General features: G+C 48.3%; 1 protein-coding gene across 1 annotated transcript; it reads left to right on the forward strand.

Annotated features, from left to right (window-relative positions):
- Positions 1 to 3480: 3480 nt before the first annotated feature.
- TMEM97 (transmembrane protein 97) lies at positions 3481 to 12259 on the forward strand. Its single transcript, XM_040338432.1, has 3 exons — positions 3481 to 3645; positions 9840 to 9984; positions 11894 to 12259. Exons 1-3 carry the CDS (start codon positions 3526 to 3528, stop codon positions 12142 to 12144), a joined length of 516 nt encoding a protein of 171 aa, XP_040194366.1. The 5' UTR covers positions 3481 to 3525; the 3' UTR covers positions 12145 to 12259.
- Positions 12260 to 12381: the final 122 nt, after the last annotated feature.

Below are 12381 nucleotides of genomic sequence, written 5' to 3' on the forward strand. Positions count from 1 at the left end.
ATTGGTAAGCTGCAATATAATGTTTGCTTTTGAATTTAATACTGCTTTAGGGGAGCTAATAGGTTATGGGGAAAAAAAGAATAAAAATAAAAACTTTTTAAGTTTTAACACTGGTCATAGAGTATGCTTGCGTTTGGTGTATTTTTAAAATGTTTAACCACCTCAATACAGGGCACTTACACCCCCTTTCTGCCCAGGTCATTTTTCAGCTTTCAGTGCTGTCGCATTTTGAATGACAATTGCGCGGTCATGCTAAACTGCAACCATGTGTAATTTTTTTAATTTTCTTCACACAAATAGAGCTTTCTTTTGGAGGTATTTAATCACTTTTGTTTTTGTTTTGTTTTTCCCCAAAGGAGGGGGCTGGCATATACAGGTGTGTGGGGGGGCTGACATATATACATGTGTGCGGGGGGTGCTGACATATATACAGGTGTGAGGGGGGTGCTGACATATATACAGGTGTGTGGGGGGGCTGACATATATACAGGTGTGCGGGGGGGGGGGTTACATATATACAGGTGTGAGGGGGTGCTGGCATATACAGGTGTGTAGGGGGGCTGACATATATACAGGTGTGTGGGGGGGCTGACATATATACAGGTGTGTGGGGGGGCTGACATATATACAGGTGTGAGGGGGTGCTGGCATATACAGGTGTGTAGGGGGGCTGACATATATACAGGTGTGTGGGGGGGCTGACATATATACAGGTGTGCGGGGGGGGTTACATATATACAGGTGTGAGGGGGTGCTGGCATATACAGGTGTGTAGGGGGGCTGACATATATACAGGTGTGAGGGGGGTGCTGACATATATACAGGTGTGAGGAGGTACTGACATATATACAGGTGTGAGGGGGGTGCTGACATATATACAGGTGTGTGGGGGGGCTGACATATATACAGGTGTGCGGGGGGGGGGTTACATATATACAGGTGTGAGGGGGTGCTGGCATATACAGGTGTGTAGGGGGGCTGACATATATACAGGTGTGAGGGGGGTGCTGACATATATACAGGTGTGAGGGGGTGCTGACATATATACAGGTGTGAGGAGGTACTGACATATATACAGGTGTGAGGGGGGTGCTGACATATATACAGGTGTGAGGGGGTGCTGACATATATACAGGTGTGAGGGGGGTGCTGACATATATACAGGTGTGAGGGGGGTGCTGACATATATACAGGTGTGAGGGGGGTGCTGACATATATACAGGTGTGAGGGGGGTGCTGACATATATACAGGTGTGAGGGGGTGCTGACATATATACAGGTGTGAGGGGGTGCTGACATATATACAGGTGGGAGGGGGGTGCTGACATATATACAGGTGTGAGGGGGTGCTGACATATATACAGGTGTGAGGGGGTGCTGACATATATACAGGTGTGAGGGGGTGCTGACATATATACAGGTGTGAGGGGGTGCTGACATATATACAGGTGTGAGGGGGGTGCTGACATATATACAGGTGTGAGGAGGTACTGACATATATACAGGTGTGAGGGGGGTGCTGACATATATACAGGTGTGTGGGGGGGCTGACATATATACAGGTGTGCGGGGGGGGGGGGTTACATATATACAGGTGTGAGGGGGTGCTGGCATATACAGGTGTGTAGGGGGGCTGACATATATACAGGTGTGAGGGGGGTGCTGACATATATACAGGTGTGAGGAGGTACTGACATATATACAGGTGTGAGGGGGGTGCTGACATATATACAGGTGTGAGGGGGGTGCTGACATATATACAGGTGTGAGGGGGGTGCTGACATATATACAGGTGTGAGGGGGGTGCTGACATATATACAGGTGTGAGGGGGGTGCTGACATATATACAGGTGTGAGGGGGTGCTGACATATATACAGGTGTGAGGGGGGTGCTGACATATATACAGGTGTGAGGGGGTGCTGACATATATACAGGTGTGAGGGGGTGCTGACATATATACAGGTGTGAGGGGGGTGCTGACATATATACAGGTGTGAGGAGGTACTGACATATATACAGGTGTGAGGGGGGTGCTGACATATATACAGGTGTGTGGGGGGGCTGACATATATACAGGTGTGCGGGGGGGGGGGTTACATATATACAGGTGTGAGGGGGTGCTGGCATATACAGGTGTGTAGGGGGGCTGACATATATACAGGTGTGAGGGGGGTGCTGACATATATACAGGTGTGAGGAGGTACTGACATATATACAGGTGTGAGGGGGGTGCTGACATATATACAGGTGTGAGGGGGGTGCTGACATATATACAGGTGTGAGGGGGGTGCTGACATATATACAGGTGTGAGGGGGGTGCTGACATATATACAGGTGTGAGGGGGGTGCTGACATATATACAGGTGTGAGGGGGTGCTGACATATATACAGGTGTGAGGGGGTGCTGACATATATACAGGTGTGAGGGGGTGCTGACATATATACAGGTGTGAGGGGGTGCTGACATATATACAGGTGTGAGGGGGTGCTGACATATATACAGGTTTGAGGGGGTGCTGACATATATACAGGTGGGAGGGGGGTGCTGACATATATACAGGTGTGAGGGGGTGCTGACATATATACAGGTGTGAGGGGGTGCTGACATATATACAGGTGTGAGGGGGTGCTGACATATATACAGGTGTGAGGGGGTGCTGACATATATACAGGTGTGAGGGGGTGCTGACATATATACAGGTGTGTGGGGGTGCTGACATATATACAGGTGTGAGGGGGTGCTGACATATATACAGGTGTGTGGGGGGGGGCTGACATATATATGTAGAATTTACTGATTCATTCATGTAACAAGTGTAGAGAATTCTCTGCTCACTCAGATGTCAAAAGAAAAAAAGTGGGCAGCCTGCCACATTTTTCACAACATTGTCCTTGGTGGTTGATAACTATAAACAATGTAACTTTTCGTTCTTAGATCAAAAGAATGAACTTTGTTCTGTAAATGAGTGAAGTTTAACCAATTGCTGCCCGCCATCAAATGATGGCTGGGTGGTGCAGCTCTTGTTCTGGGTGGACGTCGTTTGACGGCCACCCAGAACGACCGCTCTCAAGTGCCCATCGCGGCTGCGCCATGTTGCTAGGACATGGCGCAACCCCACTCTTTATCCATGTGATTGGCTGTGACCAATCAGTGCCCACAAGTGTCCCATTCACAAGTGTGAATGGGACCTAACTGTGCTGCCAGACCCAGGAGACACACACAAGGCACAGCACCGGCTGTGTACACTTGGCGGTGGTGATACCATAGAGAGGAAGGCACCATCCTTACAGCACATCTACCCCCATTGTATTAGAAGGAGGAGGTCATAGAGCGCCGAGGAACAGTCCCCGCCCCCTTCTAACACGTCACATCACACACCTGGCACAGGGAAGGAGGCGGGCCCCGGGTGTCACGGAGACGTCCCGGAGTGTGATTGGTTTCTGGAGACGGGGAAGGCGGGTCCTGTCTGGTGTGAGTGGCGATTGTTCCCCGCCCCCTGTCACTGCACGGCTCTCCCGCAGACATGGCTGCTGTCACCCGCTTGCTGGAATGGATCTTCTTCTTCTACTTCTTCTCCCACATCCCCATCACTCTGCTCGTAGACCTGCAGGCCGTCCTCCCGTCCGCCTGGTACCCGCAGCAGGTCAGTGCATCCCCTCCCCCTCCCCAACACATTATCTGTACTCCATATGCTGGAAATACTATCATGTCATTGTGATCACATACACACTGCGATAAGTCATCGATTTCCTCTACCATCGATCTATCTATAGGCCACAGCCCAATCCATTCAGGGGGATCCATCCACATCTAACACCCCATCCTGAGACCACCTTCTCCGGGGTCTCTCCATACATGATTGTGTGTTCGGGGCTCATTCACACTCCATCAACACGTCTTATCACCGATTACAAGATTTATATATATATACACACACGTCTTCTTACCGATCACGAGATATATATATATACACACGTCTTCCCACCGATCACAATATTTATATAATACACACGTCTTCCTACTGATCACAATTGTATATACTCTTCACATTTCACACATAGGGCTCCCATGTCACTTACATGTGTTCCTGCATCATTTTTGGGCGATTTAAGAAAAAACAAACTTTTAGCGTTTGGCGCAGAATGAATGGCACCCAGACACACGTTGCACAATGTTGGAGGGATGTGGGGTCGCTGGGTGTGACTGGGGCCTTACAGTGCAGATTTGGGAAATATTTTTTTTATTTTAATTTACTTTCTTTACTAAGTTGCATTTTCATGTTTTTGTGCGTTCCGGCGCGCGGCGTGCGCTGTACTTTACTTTTTATACACAGATGAAAGCGGTGCAGGGATGTACGTTGGACTCATGGAAATACATTATTCTTACATACGTGTTCAGACTGCGTTTGGGGCTCATTTACACCAGATTAAGTCATGAGTTTTTTTTTTTAAAATGCATAAAAAATGCAGTACAAATTACAAAAGCATATGCAAGAAAAGTGAATGTATTCCAGTGAGTCTGATTTATACCATTGCAATGCTTTCATGTGCTTTAAAAAAAGTATCGTATGTCACATTTTTCTGCATCAGTAAGAACCAACCAGTAACACTTGAAATTGCAACTTTGTAAAGAAAACAAATTGAAATAAAAGAAAAATATATTCCAAAAAAAAACACTGAAAATACGCCACATACAGAAATGCACAATGAGCGAAGATTGAGGTGTAAATGAGCCCTTCCAGGTCTCAAACTGGTGGCCCTCCAGCTGTTACGAATCTACAAGTCATCATGCCTCTGCTTGTGGGAGTCATGCTTGTAGCTGTTAGCAGGGGCGGACTGACCATTTGGGCACTGCCCCAGAGCCCCATGCCACTAAGGGGCCCCATCAGGGTTGCCAGCCTCAGTAAAATCAGGGACAGTATCTAAAAATCTGTGTTTTAAAAAAAAATCCCAAGATTATAGCTGCCCCACCTCTCCAGTACCTTTTCAGTGTGTGTGTACAATGTGTGGTCCCATAATCTCCTATTGCCGGGGGGCCCCATAATCTCCTATTGCCGGGGGGCCCCATAATCTCCTATTGCCCGGGGGCCCCATAATCTCCTATTGCCCGGGGGCCCCATAATCTCCTATTGCCCGGGGGCCCCATAATCTCCTATTGCCCGGGGGCCCCATGAGTTGTCAGTCCACCCCTGGCTGTCAGCTGTGCAGTGCCTCACGGGACTTGTAGTTTTGCAAGAGCTGGAGGGGTGCCAGTTTGAGACCCCCAACCCACCTGACTGCATGCGGTGTAAACGAGCCCTAAACTCTCCTATTGACCGGTTGGGCACTCTCCTATTGACCGGTTGGGCGCTCTCCTATTGACCGGTTGGGCGCTCTCCTATTGACCGGTTGGGCGCTCTCCTATTGACAGGTTGGGCACTCTCCTATTGACAGGTTGGGCACTCTCCTATTGACTGGTTGGACACTCTCCTATTGACTGGTTGGGCACTCTCTTATTGACTGGTTGGGCACTCTATTGACCAGTTGGGCGCTCTCCTATTGACCGGTTGGGCGCTCTCCTATTGACAGGTTGGGCGCTCTCCTATTGACTGGTTGGGCACTCTCCTATTGACCGGTTGGGCGCTCTCCTATTGACCGGTTGGGCGCTCTCCTATTGACCGGTTGGGCGCTCTCCTATTGACCGGTTGGGCGCTCTCCTATTGACCGGTTGGGCGCTCTCCTATTGACCGGTTGGGCACTCTCCTATTGACCGGTTGGGCGCTCTCCTATTGACCGGTTGGGCACTCTCCTATTGACCGGTTGGGCACTCTCCTATTGCCAGCAATAGGCTCCGATTTGACCTGACGAATCGCACCAGTGTGAACGAGGGCCTAGTCATCAATCACAGCTCTGTATCCACCATATGCTCTAATGATCTGATTGATGGAAATGAGATTGTGTTCATGGATAAAGTTAGGGCCATTTCACATGGGCAGTCTGCCCGGGGGACTCAGCGAGGGAATCGATCCGCTGAGCAGGCAGATGACAGGTCTCCGCTCACTGTGCCGAGACGGACCTATCAGAGCCCCGCTGTTCTTTATGGAGAAAGGACCGCCTGTCCGTTTTCATCTGATCCCATCTTCCAGACAGATGGAAAATAGGGTCTCCATCCGTCTGGATTTCACGGACAGGATCAGATTGGATAGCAGCAGGTGTCAGTGGACATGTCACCGCTGATATCCGCTGCCCCATAGGAGTGAATGGAGGCTTCGATCAGATCCGCCTGAAATACTGACAGGCAGACCTGATCGAAAAGCCTGTGTGAAAGGGACCTCAGTGCTGCCAATCAATAATCCTCCACCCTGAACAATCGGCCTATTGTGAGTGAATCCAATCGAAATAGAGTGCAAATTGATTACTATGGAAGGATGTCCATTCCATTGTTTGCAGATTCGATCATTTTGATTGGATGATAGAATTGAATGGGGTGTGGTCACTATAAGGCTGTACTCTTTAAATGTTTTATCCAATCGATGTGCGATTCCATCAGAATGACTGAATCAACAAACAATGGTCATAAGCCCCTCCCCCTAACAACCGACTAAGGCAAGGTTCACACTGGCCCGCACTGTGCGTTCTAGTTGCGGGAATCGCATCTGTTCATTCTGAATGGCATCGCAGCACGTTTGCGGGTTCGGGAAATTGTATGGTCAACAAGATCATGCGATTTCCCTGCGGCTGCTTTTTGAAAAGGCGCATGTCCCTCCTCCTTCTTCTTTTTTTTTTTTTTTTTTTTTTTTAACACAGGGACAGCAGCCCATTCATTTGAATTGGCTGCCATGACTGTCCAAACGCGGACCGCACAAAACGTGGATGTGTGAACCTAGACTTAGATTATATTTCGATCAGATTCAATCGATCCTTTTGTATTGGTGAGCAGCAGCACTGGCATTTTTTTTTTTTTTTTTTTGATGAATGCAATCCTATTTCTATCGAGATCGGATCAAGAGATCATATGGGGGAAACCGAGCTGCAGTTGATCATTTTAGATTTACAATCATGGCTGCAACAAACCGTCGCGATCGCTAAGCTGGCCTTACATTGATCAGTTTTTTGATTAGCCAGCAGGCTGATCGAAAAAAAAAACTGGAAGACCTAATGGAGGTGGATGGGGAAATCCTTCCAGCTGCACTATTGTGTTCTGGCGATGGGACTCCTCCGCTGTCGGAATATGCTGATCAGTGCTGCAGCTGGTTGGCTGCATGAGCCGATCAAACATTTACCAACAGTCCTGTTCCAGAGTTAATCATTAGATCGATCGCTATAGATGGATTAAAATTCAGACAATCCTTGCTGAGCCATTGATCTGTATGGGGCCAGCTTAAGACTTGCTTCTTACCTATAGGTGCGACTTTCTTATGTTCCCGCATGTTGTGTTTAGGGCAGTCTGTTCAGTGGGCTGTCCTATGTGCAAGAATAGAGGGCCAGATTCACGTAGAATCGCGGCGGCGTAATGTATCGTATATACGTTACACCGCCGCAAGTTTTCATCGCAAGTGCCTGATTCACCAAGCACTTGCGTGAAAACGCCGCTTAATTCAAAGGGGCGTATGCCATTTAAATTAGGCGCGCTCCCGCGCCGGACCTACTGCACATGCTCAGTTTTGAAATTCCCGCCGTGCTTAGCACGAAGTGACGTCATTTCTTCGAATGGCGACGTGCGTAGCGTACTTTCGTATTCCCGGACGTCTTGCGCAAGAATTTTTTTTTTTGAAATTCGACGCGGGAACGACGGCCATACTTTAACATGGGCTGTGTAAAGTTAGGGCAGCTAAAACGACTACTAACTTTGCGACGGGAAACTAGACTAGCAACGACGTAACAACCGCGAAAAACCGTCGTGGATCGCCGTAAAACCTCATTTGCATACCCGACGCTGGAATACGACGCAAACTCCACCCAGCGACGGCCGAGGTACTGCATCCTAAGATCCGACAGTGTAAGACACTTACACCTGTCGGATCTTAGGGCTAACTATGCGTAACTGATTCTATGAATCAGCCGCATAGATACTCTGAGAGATACGACGGAGTATCTGAGATACTTCTTTGTATCTCTTCTGTGAATCTGGCCCAGAAATCCCTGACCCCCGGATAGGCCCCAAGGCTAAGTTTACACCAAGGCAGTTTGCTTTTGATCTGCTTTCTGCATTTTTGCACACACGTTTTTTGCTTTTTTTTTTTTATGCTTTTTTTGGGGGTTTTTTATCTAAATCTACTACCCACTTCCCCAGAATTAGAAAATGCTGATGTCCAAAGGTGTCCGGTTGCTCCTCTATCCAGAGTTCAGACATCCTAAGAAAGGAAGTATGTTACTGGCTAGATCAGGGTTTCTTAACTGCAGTCCTCAAGGCGCCCCAACAGGTCATGTTTCCAGAATTTCCCTCAGATGAAACGGCTGTGGTAATTACTAAGACAGTGAAACTGATCAAATCACCTGTGAAAAATAATGGAAATCCTGAAAACATGACCGGTTGGGACACCTTGAGGACTGGAGTTGAGAAACACTGGGCTAGATCATTATGTAGAAATAAAGTAAAAAAAGCCCCCAAAAAATAAAACGAATGCAGCCGCCACATTTAAAGCTGCACTCCATAGAAAAGTTTTCTGTGCTCCCACTGGAAGGGTTAAAGCGGAGCTCCACCCTAAAGTGGAACTCCCGCTGATCGGAACCCTCCCCCCTCCGGTGTCACATTTGACACCTTTTAGGGGGAAGGGTGGGTGCAGATACCTGTCTAAAGACAGGTATTTGCACCCACTTCCGGCCACACAGTCTCGGGCAGACTGCGGGCATGACGTCACCTCCCGCCCCCCCCCTCCCGTTGTGTTCTGGGAACACTCGGCTCCCAGTACACAGCGGGAGTCAATCGGCAGACGTAGCGCGACTCGCGCATGCGCCGTAGGGAACCGGGCAATGAAGCCGGAGCGCTTAATTTCCTGGTTCCCTCACCGAGGATGGCGGGGGGGCAGCAGAGTGACGAGCGATCGCTCGTCCTCTGCTGCGGACGGCGCTGGACTCCAGGACAGGTAAGTGTCCTAATATTAAAAGTCAGCAGCTGCAGTATTTGTAGCTGCTGGCTTTTAATAATTATTTTTCAGAGGACATCCGCTTTAATTTCTTATTTCTTTTGTCTATAGCAGGGATATGCAATTAGCGGACGTCCAGCTGTTGCAAAACTACAAGTGCCATCATGCCTCTGCCTCTGAGTCTTGCTATGCCTCATGGGACTTGTAGTTCTGCAACAGCTGGAGGTCCACTAATTGCATATCCCTGGTCTATAGGAACGGTGAAATACTTACCTGATCCTCCCCGCACACGATAGGTCCCTGCAGCTCCTGCACCCCTGTGCTCCAGCAGTGGAATGTTCCTGACGTTAGCGAGCCCTGAGCATGCTCCATAGACCTGCTCTGGATGCAAGGACATCAGGAACAGTCCACTGTTGGATCATGGGGGAGCGATGTTTGCAGGCGGAGAGGAGGATCAGGTGAGTAAGAATTTCCTCCCTTGTTTGGGTTTAACTGTTCCTGACAGCTTTACGGTGACAATATAAAGAACTGGTCTATAGGATCTGGGTTTTGATTATATGAAAGTTTATTATGTACTTACACATGAAGGGTGATTTTTGTGGCATATTTGAGTCCTGAGGAGCTTTTTATGAATTCTCCTGTTTTTTACATGTTGTGTATTGAGTACCTGAACAATCCCACCCAGTATTGTAATCTTAGAATCCTCATGACTCTGCAGATGAAATATTTCCTCACTCCAGAAGAATAAGTAATGCTTTTGTGTTTGTCTGCAGTTGCTGGACTTGATGAGATGGTACACGGCCACCTTCAAGGATCATCTTATGAGGAACCCTCCACCCTGGTTTATGAGCTTTGTGTATTGTGAAGCCATCGTGCAGCTTCCCTTTTTCCCTGTGGCTGCCTATGCTTTTTTAAAAGGTAGGTATTGTTTTCAGATGCCACATGTATAGCAGTCATTTTATTATACATTTTTTTGTAAAATAATGAAGATTATATGAATGACATTAACCACTTCCATACCGGGTCTCTTTTGGCACTTCTCTCCTACATGCAAAAATCATAATGGGGAATGGGGCCATGCTGTAACCTCTCGGTGGTGCAGCATTTATGGGGTTAAAACAGGCATTGAGGAGGCGACATATTTTTTCCTCCCCACCTGTCAAACACATCTGAAAAGCTGAACACTAGGGGGTATCTCAGAAAAAAAGGTAGTTATATATCCCCCCTCCACTTTTCCATAAAGACTAAGACAGGCTATACATGATACAATTTTCTGTCTTTCAGCCACGGGTTGAAGGAAAGAATATTGCCTGATTCCCCCATCAATACAGTCATTGCTGATGGAGGAATCCCTCCCTATGTTCTATAGTATTCTGAGAGCGGGAAGGTTTGTCGGCTGTCAGAGTACAATGATCACTGCTGGTGGCTATAGCCGGTGGAAGTGATCAAACAAAAAACCTGACTGGCTGGTTGTACTGAAGTTGATCGATAAATCAACTTCAGTACAACCAGCCTTCCCATAGATCAGGGGTGGGGAACCTTTTTTCTGCCAAGGGCCATTTGGATTTTTGTAACATCATTCGGGGGCCGTACAACAGTAGTGCAGACCTCAGACAGTAACCCCCCCAGTAGTGCAGACCTCAGACAGTAACCCCCCCAGTAGTGCAGACCTCAGACTGTAACCCCCACAGTAGTGCAGACCTCAGACAGTAACCCCCACAGTAGTGCAGACCTCAGACTGTAACCCCCACAGTAGTGCAGACCTCAGACAGTAACCCCCACAGTAGTGCAGACCTCAGACAGTAACCCCCACAGTAGTGCAGACCTCAGACTGTAACCCCCCCAGTAGTGCAGACCTCAGACTGTAACCCCCACAGTAGTGCAGACCTCAGACAGTAACCCCCACAGTAGTGCAGACCTCAGACAGTAACCCCCACAGTAGTGCAGACCTCAGACAGTAACCCCCACAGTAGTGCAGACCTCAGACAGTAACCCCCACAGTAGTGCAGACCTCAGACAGTAACCCCCACAGTAGTGCAGACCTCAGACTGTAACCCCCCCAGTAGTGCAGACCTCAGACAGTAACCCCCACAGTAGTGCAGACCTCAGACAGTAACCCCCACAGTAGTGCAGACCTCAGACAGTAACCCCCACAGTAGTGCAGACTTCAGACAGCGGCGTGTGTTTCCCTCGAGCGCAGGCTCCTCCTCCTCTGTGGGTGTGAACAGAGTGGAGGGCCGCTGCCGGGTGTACCAAGATGGCCCCCGCTCGGGAGCTAGGCCGAAACCGGGGACTTTCCTAGGCCGAGGCTCCGGAGCGCTCCGTGGATCGCGGGGTGTGCCGATCCAAACGGGGTGACCCATTCGGATCACAGATCGGTGACGATCCGTTGCACTCCTAGTCAGAAGGAGCCAGAACTATAAGGTAAACATCGGCTCCTTCTGACAGCTCCACAGACACACACTCAGCGGCACAGGGCGGATGAAATGATTTTGCGGGCCGCAAGCGGCCCGTGGACGCAGGTTTCCCTCCCCTGCCATAGATGGATCAGAATTTGATCTGTCTAGGGCCGGCTTTAGAAGTGCCGCAGGGTCTTTGAAGAGGTTGCTACCTTTCTAATGTAATCCTGTGTTTATTGATTGCAGTACTTATTTCTACAGTACCAGGAACATATTTTGTATGTTTTTCTGCTTTGATCATACAGTGTGTATATATATACACTAGTGATCGTTCTTTGTACATTGATCTCTTTAGTTTACTCATAGATAATAATTGGCCTTTGACCTTGTAAAGGTTGTATGAGTGAATATTTCCTCTCATATTTCAGGTGGTTGCCGGTGGATCAGAGTTCCTGCCATCGTCTATTCCTCCCATGTCGCCACCACAGTACTGGCCATCCTCGCACACCTTCTCTTTGGTGACTTTCCAAAAACCAAAGAGCTGGATTCTCCAACACAGCAGGAGCGCCTTACTCTGGTGACCATATACGCTCCGTACCTGGTGATCCCAGTACTGATCCTGGTCACCATGCTCTTCAATCCTAAATACTGTAAGGAGGAGAAGCGGAAAAGGAAGTAATATCACCGGGTGAAAGACTTCTTTTTACATAACCGTGGGCCACGACTACGTGTCGGGAACAACGAGCAATGTTTACTGCAATACCGAATAATATAGCCACTTACTGGAAAAGAAATCTGTTAATTGTGTCTTTTTATAAGATTTTTCTCTCTCTCTAAAACAGACCAATAGATATTCAGATATACTGTATGCCAATGATACACAAACCTCTGCCTTTAATGTTAACATATCTTGCAT

This window comes from Rana temporaria, chromosome 2, assembly GCF_905171775.1.
Source record: "Rana temporaria chromosome 2, aRanTem1.1, whole genome shotgun sequence".
In the NCBI taxonomy this organism is placed as follows: domain Eukaryota; kingdom Metazoa; phylum Chordata; class Amphibia; order Anura; family Ranidae; genus Rana; species Rana temporaria.

What these genes read in the sequence shown, in the direction of transcription:
- TMEM97 (XM_040338432.1), top strand. Translation starts at nt 3,526, where the DNA reads ATGGCTGCTGTCACCCGCTTGCTGGAATGGATCTTCTTCTTCTACTTC. An exon ending in CCGCCTGGTACCCGCAGCAG is followed by an intron (nt 3,646 to 9,839) that starts GTCAGTGCATCC and finishes GTTTGTCTGCAG; the next exon opens with TTGCTGGACTTGATGAGATG. An exon ending in TGCCTATGCTTTTTTAAAAG is followed by an intron (nt 9,985 to 11,893) that starts GTAGGTATTGTT and finishes CTCATATTTCAG; the next exon opens with GTGGTTGCCGGTGGATCAGA.